At 38.8% G+C, this 17522-nt stretch overlaps 2 protein-coding genes across 7 annotated transcripts in view; both read right to left on the bottom strand.

Annotated features, from left to right (window-relative positions):
- ANKS1B (ankyrin repeat and sterile alpha motif domain containing 1B) overlaps positions 1 to 5257 on the bottom strand; it is a 336209-nt gene extending 330952 nt beyond the window's left edge. For 3 of the 6 annotated variants that reach the window (XM_033163008.1, XM_033163011.1, XM_033163012.1), the window contains exon 1: positions 4822 to 5257. In XM_033163008.1, the coding sequence (XP_033018899.1) occupies positions 4822 to 4955 (134 nt within the window). In that variant the 5' untranslated portion in view covers positions 4956 to 5257. The remainder of the gene's footprint in view (positions 1 to 4821) is intronic. The other 3 variants (XM_033163010.1, XM_033163018.1, XM_033163017.1) reach the window with 2 other exon arrangements.
- A 7353-nt stretch (positions 5258 to 12610) lies between these two features.
- Positions 12611 to 17522, bottom strand: part of UHRF1BP1L (UHRF1 binding protein 1 like) — a 34208-nt gene continuing 29296 nt past the window's right edge. The window contains exons 19-21 of the mRNA XM_033163455.1: positions 17015 to 17123; positions 13945 to 14126; positions 12611 to 13646 (exon numbers count right to left, since the gene is read on the bottom strand). Coding sequence (XP_033019346.1) covers positions 13521 to 13646; positions 13945 to 14126; positions 17015 to 17123 — 417 coding nt within the window. The 3' untranslated portion in view covers positions 12611 to 13520. The remainder of the gene's footprint in view (positions 13647 to 13944; positions 14127 to 17014; positions 17124 to 17522) is intronic.

The following is a 17522-nucleotide window of genomic DNA, read 5'->3' as shown; positions in this document are numbered from 1 at the left end:
CAAATGAATGGATGAATCAAGCAAACAATTCAGTAAGAAGGAAGCACGTCTCTTGATTCAAGAGGACTTCAGTGGAGAGCAATGGTATCTCATTTGCAGATGGAAGATAATAATTTCTCTTCTGTCCTTTCCTATTGATTAGCTTCCTCCTGTAAATGGGATTCCATTGGTCTCCCCTGAAGTCTTCTTGAATCAGAAACATGCTTCCTTCTTACTGAATTAGCCAGTTTCTTGCTACCTTCAAAATTCCTCATCAGCATAGGTCATTTCCTCACTTGAAGAATCAGAGTCAGTCCTAGCTATCCCCAGGGCATTGGGTTGCTCATAAATGACATGAATCTTGAGCTCATTCTTCCCAGGAAAGGAATGGACTTCATAATTCAGCAGCAATACAAGAAATTGATTTTCTTCTCCTCCATCTCTGCAGAGCTCTTAAAAAAATAAAAATAAAACTCTCTGTAGTTTGAAAGACACATCATTGGCAAGCCTCTCTGTTAAGATTGTGTAGCTTTTACAACCTAGCACAAAATGAGGAGAAGGTGAGAAACTGGAGTTGTAGCATCTTCACACTGTTTATTACTGCAGTCAATCTGAGGCACCTGGCACCTCCACACTGGACACAAATTTGCTGTCATGAGCAAATTGTGGGGAGTTCAGCAAGCAACTGAGAATATGTTGTCAAAAAAAACCCTCCAAAACCTGGAGATGGCCTTGTTCTGAATATGCCCTCAAAAGAAAAGGAAAGCCATTTCGCTGGAAGTATTTAAACTGATCCCAAGGATGATGTTTTGAAAACAATCCAGCAAGGACTTGAGGAGGAATAGTCCCCTATGATTCTGAATCATCATTGATAGTGGTAGAACCAGAATATGGAAACCACTAAGCAATCCCACTTACATTTAAAAAGATGTAATGATTTTATGTATTATTTCCCTCTTTAACACTATACTTCCCTAGCTAATAAAATGACTTTCTAACTAATGCTGTAATTGCAACCTGATGACCAATAAAGAATCAGATACACAGGCTGGGCTGATGTCTGAATTGACAGTTCATTGCTCCACTTCCACAGTCTGCATTAAAACATCAGTGGTTTGCTGTATTCTTGAATTCTCAAACCAGTGTAGAGCAAACATCAAGATTTCTCCAGTTGGGAGGTGTGGGCAACAACAACCCAGATTTTCCATTAATCCAGACTTGTAGAGTTTAAAGGTGTACAGCTAACCTAGCTATAGCTATATCCCTTTTTCATATTTGAAAATTTAGTACTGCAATGATAGGGATTAAAAGTATCACAAGGTGAGACCTCCTCTTTCTGCCACTCTCTCTCTCCCTCTTTCTTTTTTATATAACTTTCTCTCCCCAGGGCCACTGAAAGCAGGTTCGAGCCCCACTGGAAAAAAAAAATTGTGCCCCCCAGCAAGGGCAAGCCGGCTAAAAATCTTTACATGGGATTTAAAATAAATGTGTGGTCTCATTTTTATTTTAATAATAAATATAATATTTGTACCTGTTGAGAATGTTAAGATCCTATTGACTAATATCGATAATATAAGCACTCATATAATAATTGCTCAACTATACTTTAAATGTTACACTTGTATGTGTAACACAACACAATGTGTATCACACAACAACTTTGTTGTATTTGCAGTGTTCACTTAAAAAAACATACAAATGTGACTTCGTGTAATAAGATGAGACTGCACTGTCATACTGTCAAACCGCAGAAGCACATGTTCATATAGAGTCACAAATGCTCAGTTCACAGCACATGTTTGTAAGCTGGTTATTTAGAATTGTGTGTGAACTGAATATGAAATATATATTTTATTAGTAATTGCATAAAACAAATGCAAGATAGTCAGGCCCTGGAACCCCTTCTAGATTGCTAGGCCCTGGTAATTTCAACCTGGCCTCTTGCCTTCTATTCCATACCCTCCAACATTTCACCCGATGAAAATAGGGACGTCCCATTCCATAACAATAATGTTACTATTTATGCCCCACACATCTTACTGGGTTGCCTCAGCCACGCTGGGCAGCTTCCAATATATATAAAAACATAATAAAACGTTAAAAAAAACTTCCCTATACAGAATTGCTTTCAGACAGCTCGCGAGTAGAATAACTCAATATCCTCTAACATTTAACCAATGAAAATAGGGACATCCTAAGGAAAAGCGGGACATTTTGGGATCAAATCAGAAACTGGGATGGCTTCTCTAAATCAGGGACATCCCTGGAAAATAGAGATACTTGGAGGGTCTAAGTTATTGCTGCAGCGCCTTCTCAGTTCAGGGCTCAGTGCGGGTGAACCAATCACTCTCCCCTAAATCCACTTCTGCCCCAACAACCTTGTAGGTATTTTTGACAATTATTAAGATACAAACTAAACTAATTTTGCATACCTAGATTCCACCTTAGAAAGCAAAAGCTGCTGGCTTATTTCTGAATGGGCTGTTTCACTTCCAAGCTTTATATGTATAGGACCACACAAATTCAGGGTTCCTATGAATTATCCTTCTCCTAATGGGTCATGATACCACAATATTCCCACCTGTATATGCAAACTTTGTTCATCTCATTCCAGTTTGAGAGTCCATCAGTTTTCACAAATGAAGTTTTAATTAATACTGGAATTGTACAGAGAAAACTACATCTGTGAGTGAATTCACAATTGCCACCAGCATTTGATCTTGAAAAACAGACAAGATAAGTGACCATGATGTCAGTGATACTGTTAAGTCTAGGAACATAAGAAACCATTAAATCCAACAGTAATTTAATGCAGTATCAGGGCAATACAATGTATATTTATGTATCTGATCATTTATTACGTTATCAACAATCTCTAAGTTATCAAAAGAAGCTCAAGAGGTACTTGATGTGATGGTGGTGCCTTTATTTATCTGTTTTTTACACTGCCATGCAAATGTTTAGTGTTGCATCTAATTAAGTCGGGGCAGACCTAATGAAATCAATGGACAAAGTGATTTCAGTGAGCCTGCTCTGTAACTTAGTAGAATACAACCCTGGATGTTGACTGACTTTTAAAAATAGGAAATATTTTTTCAGCCTTACTGATAAATATGTACATTTTGTAATTGTTGAAAATAGGTCCTTACATTTAGCTTTGTTGAGTAACCTGAGTGACACTTGTCATATATTGATTGTCTTGTTTTAAAAGGTTCCAAAAGCAGGGCTAAGTGAGTGGGAAAGTGCAGCAATATGCAACTGTAATGCGTTACAAAACTAATATGCTTTCTATTAAAAATAGTGCCAGATAGCACTTAATGTAACTTTCTACTTTTAGTAATCAACAGTTTTCTATAATACCCACCACTGTAGTCTTCGAGCTACAGTACAAATGCATCTCTTCAATCTATTCCCTATTTTTAAAAATGAGGCATCAAATTCTCTTAAAGACATGTGTACACTGCTCTATTAAAAGGAATCCAAAGAAAGTAAACATTTAAGAACTGTACAGACTGATTACAGTAGAGATGGATGTTAATTGCATCAAAGTGAATTTCTGGTATGTGTAGGGTTGTTGGTTTTTTTTTAAATCAAGTTTAATTAATGATGCTTACATTAAAATTCATCAAATTAACTGACATTTCCTTTTTGACCCAAATTATATAATTAATTATATAATAATTATACTACTAAAAACCAATCCTATATATTCACTATGCCAACCAATACACTAACAAAAATGTTGTTCTTATTGAACCATTGCAAAATATAAAAAGTGGATGAAAATTAATAACCTTTAAAACAACTACATTTGCAAAAAGATAATGTGGCAGCCTGACAAAATATTAAACCTGTTACTATGGAGAATCCTGGAAACTACATGACCTTTTTTTGCTTGTCACTGAAACAATTTTCATTACTTCAGGCCTGCTTCTGTTCTTGCAGTGGAACACATTTAATGATTAGTTCAAGTTTTAGGTCAATAGCATGCCAATTCATTTTCCCTTATTGCACTTGTGTCTGCCGTAACAGAGAACTGTGTGCTGCAGACCTTCTTTTACTTAACTAAAGTCAAATACCTGTAAAATAATAATGTTCTTCTCACCTGCAGAATGATACTTGATACTGTACCATTCATGCTTTACATTAAATGCTATCCCTCACATTGTATGAACTCTTTCAGGATTAGAAGTTGGCCCCTTCCACCTGAAAATGCCTAATAACCTACTCTCATATAGTTCTGAAAATGTTAATCACTGACTGCATACATTTTGCACCTATTGCTTGTAGCTGACCTCTCACCAGGAAGTTCAAATTTCTTAACAGTATAGTCCTATTAATGAGACACATGGCTAATTTCTGTTGCAAATGATGGCAGTAAGCATAAGGCAATGGAGGAAGGTTATTTGCTATATACTGTAGTTACAAATATGCAAGTATGCCTTTAATTATCAAATGAACTAATTTTTTATTATCCAGATGAAAAAAGAAAACCTGAGAGAAATAATGTGCATGTACACATCAAGTTGTCCAATATATTCCAAAGTTCTGCCCCAGTACAAGTAATGAAGCCAATGCAAATTCCTACCAATTCACTGAAGGAGATAAATGCAAATGTTACTATGTCAATAACATCATGGCCAGTTGCTTTTAAACTCATATAGAACACACACCTCTCCCTCAGGTGTACATACTCAGAAGAATGACAGAATTTATAGCTACTATAATACTTCAAGAATGAGGGTGACAGTGGTTGTGATGAGGATGAAGGGGAGGAGGAGGAAGAAGAGGGGGAGGAGGAGGTTACTATCCCCAGCACCTGCTGGGAAACCATATCCCTACCTCAGCAAGTTGGATAAAGGAATAGGTCCAGATCCACTGCCCAGGAGCCCTCCTTTCCTGCCAGCCAAGAGTTTTTCCACCAAAGCCACATTCCCAGTGCGAGCAGCTTCCAGCAGTTCCTGGTCCTTCCCCATGGTCGGGAATCATCAGAGAACCTTCACACGAGACCACCCCCAAAACGCCGTGTAAGTTATCCCCGCCTCCCCACCCAAAAATGGACCCTCTCCACAAAAAATAATTTCCCTGCTCGCCTGTCAGACTGAGCGATTTAGGGATATTCCTGAAGCCTTCACAGAACACAGCAGAAAAAAGGAGCAGCAGGAGCAGTGGCTGGGAGGGGAAATTACCTCCTCCTATTTTCAGCAGATCATTTCTGGGTGGAGTGTGGAAGAAAAATAAAGGGAGGGGGGGCGCAGAGGAAGAAAGACTCTCCCCCTCCACCCTATGCCCAAATTCTAGTTTGGTGAAGCGGGGAGAGAGAGTGCTCAGCTCTCGTGCCAGGCTGAAGCGGGTGAAGAGTGAGGGCGATATTAACGACCAGCAGGGCGCGAAATAAGGGGAGACGCAGTCTTGGCCACCCAGGCCCGTTGCTGAGGAGACAAGAGTTCTCCGCTTCTGAATGGCTGGCAGACTATGTGCCCCCCCCACTCCCTCCCTCCCTCCCCTATCTGGCTCCCGGTCGCGTGCCCTTGCTCCGGCTCCCGCTGCGTTGAGGGATTCTGCTGCCCTCCCTCAGCTGTCCAGCCCGCCCAAATAGCGGCAGCAGCAGCAGCAGCAGCAGCGGCGGCGGCGGCGGCGGCAACTGTAACAGGAGCTCGTCTCGCGCTCCACTGCGGTGTCGCGCGCGCGGCTCGAGAGATAACGGCTGCCCTAAAAAGGGGGGACGAGGAGCTGCGCGCGCGCGCCGTGGCTGTGGCGCGCGCTCACCCATCCTCACGCAGGAATAGCGTTAGGGAGGGAGTGGAAAGGGAGGAGCTGGGAGGGTGAGGTGGGGTGAGACCGCGGTGTAGTCCCGTCAGGGTGGGGAAATAGAAGTAGGAAAACAACATTTCGCAGGAGGAAGCTGAGCCCATTGCGACGGGAGTGACGAGGCAGGCCAGGATTGCCCATTGGGAGAAGGGGAGTGGGGAGGGGAGCGGAGATATATGGGGGCACTTGGGGTTCTCCAGAGCGGAGGCGACCCATAGGGAGCATTCCAGCAGCAGCAATCACGGCATTCCCGTTTGCTGTCGGTGCATCCACATTTTTTTAAAGGGTGTCCTCACACCGCACACCTCACCCCAGCGGCTAATCAAGGCAGATTTGCCTCTAAACCCACTGGGTAGGGCTGTTATGAAAATGGCACCTTTAAATACACGGTAGGAATGTTATGGAATCCAGGGTTTCCCTGTCTTAAAATACGGGTTGCCTGGTTCCCCTCCCCAGACCTATTTTTTTTTAAGAGGCGCAAGTTCGCAGGGCATTTCCACTACTACAGCCAAGTCCACTAACCTGGTGAGTATTAGAGGAGAAATTATTTTAATAATAAAAAAGCTATCCTGCTGCAGGTGGTTTCTTCTCAACCAGCAAAAATATAGATAATTATGGTGGCTTATGTACTTCCGTTTCATTTTTATTGGCTCCTCATAGGGAAGAAACTTAATATTTTTAATTAATTCTCCGAATTGAATTCTATCTCTTGCTTCACACTCTGTAGAGTCATTATGCTGGAGAGTGGAACTTGCATTATGTATATCTGAGGCTATTGCAATGGGGTCAGATTTTAGTACATCTTTAAATATTTAACACAACTTTTAAAATCAAATTTATTATAACATTCTTCTTAATTTCCCCTAATCTTTCTTTTGTTTTAATCTGTAAAGGTTTAGCCTTCCTAGTTAATAACGTCTAAAACAATCCTAGGTTTTTAAAGTTGCCTACATATCACTACCTTAAAGCAGCATGTCCATCATGCAAGCCTGGTAGACCATCATCTTGGTATTGGTTATTAGCATCATATTCTTCCATACCCTTTTGGAGGGACGAGCCATTACCTTACCAGTACGCTATATCAACATCCATCCCTCCAAGCACTGTGATTGGAGTGTATTGGGTGAGATTCCAACTCCCAATGTTCAAGTTCCAGTTCCTTTCCTTCCTTCCTCTCCTCCATCCTGGCACTTATATTATGTTCTTCATATTTTTTTCTATCATTTTAGAGATGGGCTGTCTTTTTAAAAATAAATAAAAAACAATCTCCAAAGAGCTTTGGTGGGGGCTATTTACTTTGCATCACTTTAAGCAGGCCCCACTTGGGTTTGAACACAGTCACCTCAGGATTCTGATGAAGCAGTTGCACAGCCCTAGTAGACAATACTGAGTAAGGGAGATCTGTAGTCTGATTCACTATAGCTTCCTGTTTCTAGCAGGATTTTAAAAAAAGTCTCTCAGATTCCACCAATGGTAATCCCCCAACAAAACCATTTGAAAATATTCATTTCTCCCCAAATAGCTTTGATTTTTATATGCCTTTTGTCCCTGCCCTGACAAACCTCAAGGTAAAGCCTTCTGTACAGAACTTTCAGCTCAGCCTTTAATATTGTCCTCTTCCCTATTTGTTGCATTTTTTCAAGTATAGTTCAGCATTGGTGAGGGTTGCTCTCTGATGGTTTTAAATTTTAAAGAGGAATCAGGATTACCATCTAACAGCACCTGAACAGAAAGTAGGGATGAGGAACATCAAGGAATGGCATACCATAGAGTTTCTTAAATAAAAAGTATTGCTATCCCAAATCAACCTGTTCTGTTTAGCAGATGTCTTTTTCTCTTTTTCTTAAAAATGTTTTCCAAAGCAATAACTGATTGTACCATAGTAAAACAAGGTGTTGCTGCTGAAGCAAATGACAAATGGCTTATTTCAAAAAGATAGCTGTAGCTGCTAAGCTTAAGTTGATATAGGCTAGCAGCAGCTCCTTTTCTTTCTGAGAGTGCATATGATGGTTATCTAGTATTTGAAGTCCCTTCTGCTATGCCAGATGTTCAGAAAGCAGGTAAATGGTAATGAACCCTCATTCTACACAAGTAGATGACATACTGGAGAGGGTATAAACTGAGCTGTGAGTGAATAGACTTCCAATGTTCTACTATGTTTTTGTAGCTAGATGTTTCCAATGCTCAACCTAAGTGGATGGGCTGAGGATGCATGTTACCAGGACCCAGAGATGGGGCAGATACCATGCTTGAGCTCTGATGAGTCCCTTGTAATTTTAAAAATGTAGAAAAAGTAAATTTAGAATGAAATCAGAACATATTCTTTCATGACTCATGCTATTGCTTGCATGAGATGGGATAGTACTATGTGTGGGGTATGGGGACTGTGCTGCAAGCTTGTACTGAGTCTAAAAAAATGCTTAGGACCTGGATGTATGAGTGGTCTCTTCTGTTCTGATCTATTTTGCTCAGAAATGGCACATCATGTTTTCATTAGAATCTGCTCAGGTTACTTACACACACACACATCCCACAATGCCAGTACAGGTATTAGTATGTGCCTCCTCAAATCTGGGTTTTCAGGAGCTGCCACTCTCATGTCAAAACCTTGAAATTATCCTTGCACAGCATGGCTGTCTTGGAAATATTGTCTACATAATATGCTGGATCAGCTCCAATTAAATTACATGTTTACCAAACAGTATTGCAGAATGAGCATATTAAGGTTTCAGGGGGCAATTCATAAAATATGTAATGTGTTTTGAGATTATTCTCAAGTTCTGTTCACTTGCTTTTTGTAAAATGACTTTGTATTGTATTTTAATATTTGTTGGAGGCCGCCCAGAGTGGCCGGGGAGACCCAGCCAGATGGGTGGGGTATAAATTATTATTATTATTATTATTATTATAAAATGAAGGATACACGTAGAACAAAATCTATACCCCCATGACTTCCCTAACCTACCAATTCCAGAAAAAGATTAATAAGTTTAAAATATGATAGCTCTTTTTCTGTTTCTCAGCAGAATGACATATTAGAAGTCACACAAGTCAAGGCAACTCTTGCCTATGACCATTTTAAACTCTTCCACTGTAAACAACATGGTTCATTGCACCTCCTCCTTTCCTCTCAGAACAGCTGAACATGCAGCAGCTGGCAGTTCCTGGCATAGAAAATCATGAGAGTTATATAAGTACCTTAATCCTTCCATGTTGCTTCCTGATTGGCACTTAAAATGTAGTGACTCAGCCACTGATGTATGATCCCACGACAGTAATATGCAATTTATGAAGAGCCCCTTTAAGTTCCTCCCTTTTCATCAGCAAAAAGCTTTTCTCACGCTTCATCTCAAGAAATCTCAACACTATAATGACTGGCAAAACCTCTGATGTCAAATAGGCTTAAATGTGTTTGAAAACTAGAAGAATTGAAGCAGCTCTCTTCATTCCATACGTTACTGCTACTTTTAGAGTTTTCAGTGAAAAGTATTTGGAAACATTCAACTTAGTTCTCTATATTTGTGGTGATTAACTTACCAGACATTACTGATAAGGGTTCAACAGAATTTTGATCTAACTTAGATTGAATCAATCAGTCTTAATATAGTGCCTTGAACAATTTCTGTATAGTTGGGTATAAACCAGTATATTTTCCTATAAAGATTTTTGTGTAAAAGCTTTACAACTCACTGAGGTAACTTTGAATGACTTATGTGTATTCTACCATTAGACCTCTAACTTTAAATCCCTTATCCCCCCCCCCCAGTGAGGGTATGCTAAAAATGGGTTACATGCAGTTTCTGACTAAGAAAGTTTTATCAAATTGCAAGGTTTCAGAACCTGCTTGAGGATGTGTGTTTTCCTCTGTCCATAGCCCCTCTTAGGTGGAACCTCGACACATATAAGAAACACTGTGAAAATGCTTAAAAAAAAACATTTTGAAAAATATATTGAATTTGACATAAGTGTATTATCACCATCTAGTCTAGTGTCTATAATGCACTTAAAACGTCGTATTTGCAGCTATATAGCTGAGTCTTTAGGTTCATTATACCAGTTCCTGTTCCCCACCTCAGAGACTATTAGGGAACAGTTTCCTAGATGACTGTATGATTGATTTCCTTCAACCAAAGGATAACCAGAATACAACTTGTACATAATTTGGGCAACAGATTCACTATTTCTGTCAATCATTTGGAATCAGGAATTCCTTGGGGTCATTCCAAATACAGTTAGCTCTTTGGTTTCCAAGTTCACAGAACAACAGCAGTGGCACCTTGTATTAAATCTGTCACTGACTTTGCTATTAACTCTTCTCAGGTAAGGTTTTGTTTCTATTTTATCTCCAATGTTTTTTCATCCAGGAGAAGCAGTGAGTGAACAAGCTGAAAAGACAAGTGTGACTTAAGTGCTTAAGTGACATTATGAACACTACTTCATGTATCATGTTTGTTTCTTTAAATGCAAATTAACAATCTCCCTGACCCCTCTTATCCTTTTGCCTTAGTCATACTATGAACTTTAAAAATGTGGGTTTTAATTTTATTGGCTTGGATACTAGTCGGAAGAATTTGTATTAGGGAGCTAACATGACCCAAGAACAATAGCCCACATCTGAGCCGCACATCATAGTAGACCTTGCTGTAGTAGAACTTGCTATAACTCAGAAATACGTTGTTCTGATCACCTGAGAGAACAGCCAGAACCAATCAGGAAAGCACTGCATTAGCTGCCCAAAGATCTCATGCTTCACTGTAATGCCTTGCTGTGAAGCTACAGAAACCTGTAGAAGCTGAAGTTTTCAGGAAAGGTTTTGATCCCTCTAATCTTTTTCATGCTTTCATGGGATTGGAGCTCAGAAAAGTAAAGATTGTATTTAAAAGGCTACAACAAAGCCCTGCAGCTTGGCATAGTGTGTCATCTGCTATCCTGGAGCTGTCCATGGTCTAGCAGACAATGCTTTGGACCTTGCTATCTATTCTTCCCTTGCAGTCTGCTTTCTGGCTATTCCTCTTGATGCTGAATCTCTTATTAGTACCTACCAATGCCCTGACTCTTCCTCTGCTTTTATCTTCTTGTTGTACACCAGTACAGCTTGTCTGTCCACAAAGATAGCAACATTTTTCTGTTTGCTTGTTTTGTGTTTCCAAAGAGGTGGCTCAGATAAAATCAGTTTGGGGTTTTTTGCACGTACTATAATGGGTACTTTACATGACCATAACCTTTCCATCATTCTATGAGAGATTAAGACTATTGCAAAATACTAGGCACAAAGGTTAAGCTGCCAGTGAACCATGCTGGGCTGTGATACAACCTTTGGGGAACTAATAAAGCTCACCTCTAGTAAACCATATGCTTCACAAGACTCACAATTCTTGCACCCTCCATTTCCCTTGATCTTCCAAAGCTCAGCTGCTTTCTATTCCAGCCGTGTTGTGGTGGGAAACTGAACCTTTCCTTCCTCTCGGGCACATTGCAAGCATGATCGAGATGACCTTCGGTAGTTCTGTTTTCATGGGTTACTGCTATTGCTGAAACGAGGGGGCAGGGCTGAATTCTGATTTTTGTCCTTCCCTCTGTAATCCTGGCTGCAATGCTGCTGTTCCTTCTGTCATGCTTGGTAAGTTGATTTAGAAGGAAGGGGGAAGGTGTTTTGAGGATTGGGTTGGCTAAATAGGAGGAGCTGGTTTTCAAAAAGTGTTACTATGTTTAGGTTTGGAGTTTCCTGTGCTATTTATGTTAACATCAGATCACTTATTCACATAAAAAAGAATTTGTAACAAGGCTGACATTCTGGTCAATGTAGGTTTTACATTCTTAAAAGACTAACTATAACTTGAAACTAAACTAAAAATGCATTTCCAAACCCTAAAGGAAGGTTCACAAAGTTCCCACTAGATGGAGCTGGTGCTCCCTCAAAGTCCTTCAGCTTGCTGTAATTGAAGCAACAATGAATGTTCGTTGGGAATCTTTTTTATAAAAAAATGTTTAGTAAAGCATGTGGCTAAAACCAATTCGAAGGGCATCAAAGTATTTCTGGAAAGCAAGACTTCATATTTAGGAGGCAGTGAAACTCCTCAACTAAATCAATTTGTTTAACTGGAACTTAGATGATGTCAAGATAAAATGTTTTTTTCGTACAAATCAAATATTGAAAGATAACATGGATAGACCAAATGATCTCACTGTCTGTAGTTACAGGAACTGGATGAAATGTAATAATAAAAACTGTAAGACCATCTGTTTAAAGACTTTTGCTACTTAATGCAGAATCATCTACTGGGAATGACACAAGAAGAGAGCTGGAGTTCTTCAAAATTGACCAGATGAATGAGATGATGTGGTGCGCTGAGTACAAAATGCAATCCCAGAGTATACTACATATGACACTTCAAGTTAAAGATAAGAAATTATTAAAAATGACAAGATCTTTTTTGGAAAAGTGTTATCTCATTTCAACCACAAGATCATCATTGCAGCTGACCTTTTGAAAGGAAGCTTGAAGCTGGACCAGCAAAATGGAAAGTATATAAACACTCTCCCATTTTTGCTGTCAGGAGAAACAATTAATTAAAGACACTTCCACCTAAGCCAGTTCTTCACTTTCCCACACAGTTAAAACTCCAACCACAGAACTGTAGATATTAGGACTCTGGTTTGCACTTTTAAAAACAAGGTATTTCCCAATTCCGTGAAACACTGTATAATTCAGACAAAACAAATACCAGACAATGTTTTCAAAAAAAATGATTCAGAAAGGTCTATCCAAAGTGAATTTTCCTATTGGGCATAGTCTTCATTATTTTAAAAACTTAGAACCTCCTGCACAAATCTGTGCTTTTTATTTATATATTTGCAGCAGTTTTCAGCTGAAAACTAGAATTTAAATTTTTACAAGTAGCCCATAGTTTATAATGCAGTTTTACATTTTTAATGGAATTTCACAAGTCCAAGAGGGCAGTTATTCAATTTCCCCCCTCCCAAGTGCATTAATATACAGTTAGATTACATTTTTACAAAAAAAAACCCAATCTGTTAAAAGGCTTAAGTAAGGAATGTTCCTACAAATGACCAGTGATCATCTCTGAAGAGACCTGGTCTAATCATTAATTAGTGACAGATCAGCTGACCAAGCACCACTCCAATATTCTTCACTGTACAAATGGTCACAAATACTGGATAAAAAGAAACCAAACATTAACATGGTTCCAGCACAGTTGGAGTGTTTCCTCATTTTCTGGGGTCACACCTTTCCAAGAGTGTTTCAATGCATTAACACAGCTGAGAATGTAGGCATAAAGGGGGTGTTCCCAGGCAAGTTCTGTTGGTGTTAGGCCCAGTCTCTGGATGATTACATCAGTATTAGTTAGCTATGTTGGACCATATTGTGCCAACCTACAATTAATAGTGCAAATTTAATCTCCCTTGAATAGTACTTGTCTTCTACCAGTAACAGAACTTTATCTTCACAAATGAAGATAGCCTAACAATGACACATGGTACATTTTATTCATGCCACCACCTATTAAACAAATTAGTAACATATAATAGAAATTGATTTTCCCTGCATCACTGCATCTTAAATTCAGGCTAAAGAGAAGCACATCCTAATTCTTTGAAGATGTTGATGGAACTGATTATTCTGCAGAAATTTTGTTCAGGGCTCAGGTTCCAAAAACAGTCTAAAATGTATCCCTTTTTGTTCCAGTGCAACATTATAGAGTCTTCTATCATTTATTTTCAGTATTCATCATTTTCATTTGATGAAGCAGAGTGTCTTTTTCCAAATGAGCTTCAGCAAGAGCTGTCTTAGCTTTGGCTAGTTCTTGTTTAAGACATTCATTTTCTTCAATCAGCTGGAATAATAAAGTAGAAATTAAGAATTTAATAGTGTTACATAGACTCCTAACAAACTTTTTTTCCTAATAATGCTTTCTTAACAAAAAACGAACAAATTTTCATGAGTTTGAACCAAAGGTATTAGTTATCTAAAATTACTACATGTCCCTCTTTCAAAATGCTTTGTAAAGTTCATTTTGATGGGGGAATAGTTTGAAAATGAATGGCCTAGAGCAGAAGGAAAAAATCATGTTAAAACATACAATTTTTGTCAAGAGACCTGCGCAATGAAATGTTTTGTAGATTTATGCTTACCTGCTCATTGATTGAATCAGATAAATTCCTAAAAGGTTTAAGAGACCTGCTAATTTCTGGAGATGTTTGTGTAGCTTGAGACAGACAACTCTGTTTTTTGTGCGCATCAACTTCAGCAGTTTGTTCTCTTGTATCATTACTTGTCTTAGTCTTCGGAACATCACTGCTAGGTGTTCGGTTATCTGTTAAAAATAAATAATAATTAAAATGGGTGATACCCAACAGTAACAGCTCCACTACTACCAGTCTATTTATGGGCACAAATCAAAGTTCTGGTTATGATCTATAAAGCCCTACACAGCTTAAATCCAAGCTATCTGAAAGACTTACATTCCCTTGTTGCATTCCAGCCCAGGTTTTGAGGTCCTTCCCCTTCCGAGGGACACAGTAGGGACACAGGAGAGAGCCTTCTCCATGGCTGCCCCCAGAATTTGAAACTCCCTCCCTGGAAAAGTTAGACTGGCTCCTTCCTTGTTCTTCCGCTGGCTAGTGAAGAGGTTTTTTTTAACCCAACAGGCGTTTGGGACCTGGCTGCTATTAATTAAAAGGCTGGTGCCATGCTGGTTTTTATTGTAATTATTGGTATGGTTACAATAGATTTTACATATGTATATAATTTTAATTCAATCAATGTTTAATTGTTATTTAATCATTGTTTTCTAGGTGTTTTTAGCAGTTCTTATTCTTATTTGTAAGCTGCCTTGAATCAGGAAAAAGGCAGTATCAGTCATACTGAGTAGAAACATTGACATCACTTGATAGCATCTAATGATTGCACCTCAACAGCAATTTATCTCAGTAACTTGAATTGTACAGTTACAGGTGGGTAGCCGTGTTGGTCTGCCATAGTCGAAACAAAATAGGAAATTCTTTCCAGTAGCACCTTAGAGACCAACTGAGTTTGTTCTTGGTATGAGCTTTCGTGTGCATGCACACGAAAGCTCATACCAAGAACAAACTCAGTTGGTCTCTAAGGTGCTACTGGAAAGAATTTCCTATTTTGTTTGAATTGTACAGTGTCAATATAAAAAAATATTAAATAGTTAATGATCTACAGCTAAAAAATATCAAGTACTATGAAACTAAGCTGTATAGCATGAGCTTTCATAAATAAATAATACTTCCAAAAGTGCATCCTTGTACAATCACACCTTCACATAAATATATATCAGCAGACATCTTAAACTGAGATGCCATTATAAGACTAGACTTTATGGTTCTAATGGCAGGTGCGTAGCCACAAGATACCCTTAAAAGGATAAGCTAGACTAGTCTAATGGTTGTTATGTTATTACAGTTGTGTGAATAGATGTAGCTAACCACCATCAGTCTTTTGGGGCATTCATTTTTTACTTTCCAAAATATCTGGATTGGAGGGAATTCTATTGTTTATGAAGTAAATTATAACTCTTACTATTCAAGACAACCTTTGCCTTAGTATCTCACTGCATCCAACACATAATATTCTTGAGTCAGTGTTCACATCTTCGATTTACCATTTACTTCCTGTTATTTTGCTAAATACAGATTTATGTCTTCACATGTCATACTCCCAAATCAAATATCAGAATTTAAATTAATCCTTTGACACTTAAGTATCAGCAACTTCTTAGAGTTTTGAGCTAGATAGGAGCTAGGAATAAGTTTCCAAATTATCTGTGGCCCTCTTGTTACAAACGGACATTGGAGATATATTTGGAAGCGTAACTAGTTATCCTTTCATATGTTGGTTTCAAGCTAGTTTTTTGCATCTTCAACTTAAATCCTTTATAAATTTAAACGAGGCTGCTAATATCACCTGTAGTGAAAACTACACCTATGTTGCATTTTCCAAAGTCTTAATTTAAAAGTCAAAACAAAATCGAAAATTCTTTCTAGTAGCACCTTAGAGACCAACTGAGGTATCTGAAGAAGTGTGCATGCACACGAAAGCTCATACCAGGAACAAACTCAGTTGGTCTCTAAGGTGCTACTAGAAAGAATTTTCGATTTTGTTTTGACTATGGCAGACCAACACGGCTACCCACCTGTAACTTAATTTAAAAGTTTCTTTCTATCTGATTTAATGCTACAGTATTTCAGTGTCCAAAATTACAAAAGCTAGTAAATTCTGCATTTGATATTTATGGTGATTAGCCAAGCAGCAACAGCAGGATAATAATTTAAGAAATTCAATACCCTCCTTGTGCTCTTTAAGATTGTTCACCCACTAATAAAGCTTGACTGATCTTGACCTATATGGTTCAATCTATTAGTGTAAAAACTTAGTGTTGATTCATCAATGATATCAATCTATATGATAAAAATGATGTTCATTTTTGTTATGAATAAAAATCATCCTTGCCTTATTCCATGAATTGGGAAAATCAGATGATCTTCAACATTAAACAGTTGATCTTACAGTTTAGTATTTTAGCATTCTCCATAGTTTAAAAGTTTTATTGAACTACCTGCATTGCCACCTCCCTTATATAGCCCAAATGGGAGGGGCAGATGGGGCTCGTCAACCTGGGAAGGTGGCACATCCAGGAGAAAGAAAACTCTGATCTAAACATTCACTGCCTTACGGGACACCTTCAGGAGAATAAAAGGCTAAGTAGTAAACCCCACACGAATTCAGAGTGAAGTCCCCAAGTTGATTGGATGGCACCTTGTACGCCTCCTTCCAGCAACTCCAGCAACCAAGCTGGTGCCAACATATTGCTCTGCTTTCCTTTGGACCACCATCAGCGAGGCTGAGAAGGGGGTCTTCTTGTCTGGGCAGCCCAGGACCTCCAGACACACTGCTGAGTCTTGTGCCCCAGGGAGGTCACTTCAGTGTTGCTTACGCAATGGTTTGACTTCACCCCTGGAGGTGCACTCCATTGTCTCTCAAGACTCAAGATAGACAGGTGCCAACAACCTCACAAATGGCAGAGGCTTGGACTAGATGACACACCACATGATTTTTCCCCATGACGATATTAGACTATAGTATTTATTTCTAGTTTCTTATGAGTTTTATCCCACTTTCAATACAAATATTTCCAAGGTGGGTAAAAATACTAAAAATAATAATTTGCAGGCAGACCTCTGATGCAAAATGAACCGTCATCTTTCCTCTCCACCATAAGCAGGTCAATATTCAGTGTTACAGGGGCTGGTTCAGGAGCAGTTAGACTGTCACGTGGGCTGTCATCCTAGAAAATATAAGCGATACGAGCATATATTTTTAAATATATCACATTAAATTCAAGCAGACTGTAAAGTTCTCTGTGATATTTGAGTCAATGGCAGAAGTCCCAAAAGCATCAAGCAGAGAGAGACAAAGAGACTTTGTTTGCCACTGAGGAATGGCTGCTTCTGCCTGCATGCCCTACTCTCCTCTTTCACAAGTTTCTGACAGATGAACTCTGAGAGACTCTTTATACTGCAAAGAGTTCATGAGAATATGCTTCCAAACATCCAACTAAATTTCTCTAAAACAAGGCAGAACATTGAATTTTACTTCATCTATTCTTGCAATATAGCCAAAGACAATATACAGCACTAGTTTTAGGATAGCTTTCTATGAAACCAAATTTTACTCAATAGTGCTT

Source organism: Lacerta agilis, chromosome 10 (assembly GCF_009819535.1).
Source record: "Lacerta agilis isolate rLacAgi1 chromosome 10, rLacAgi1.pri, whole genome shotgun sequence".
Lineage (NCBI taxonomy): Eukaryota > Metazoa > Chordata > Lepidosauria > Squamata > Lacertidae > Lacerta > Lacerta agilis.
The sequence above is the reverse complement of the archived record's forward strand: the minus strand, read 5'-3'. Positions and strand labels throughout refer to the sequence as shown.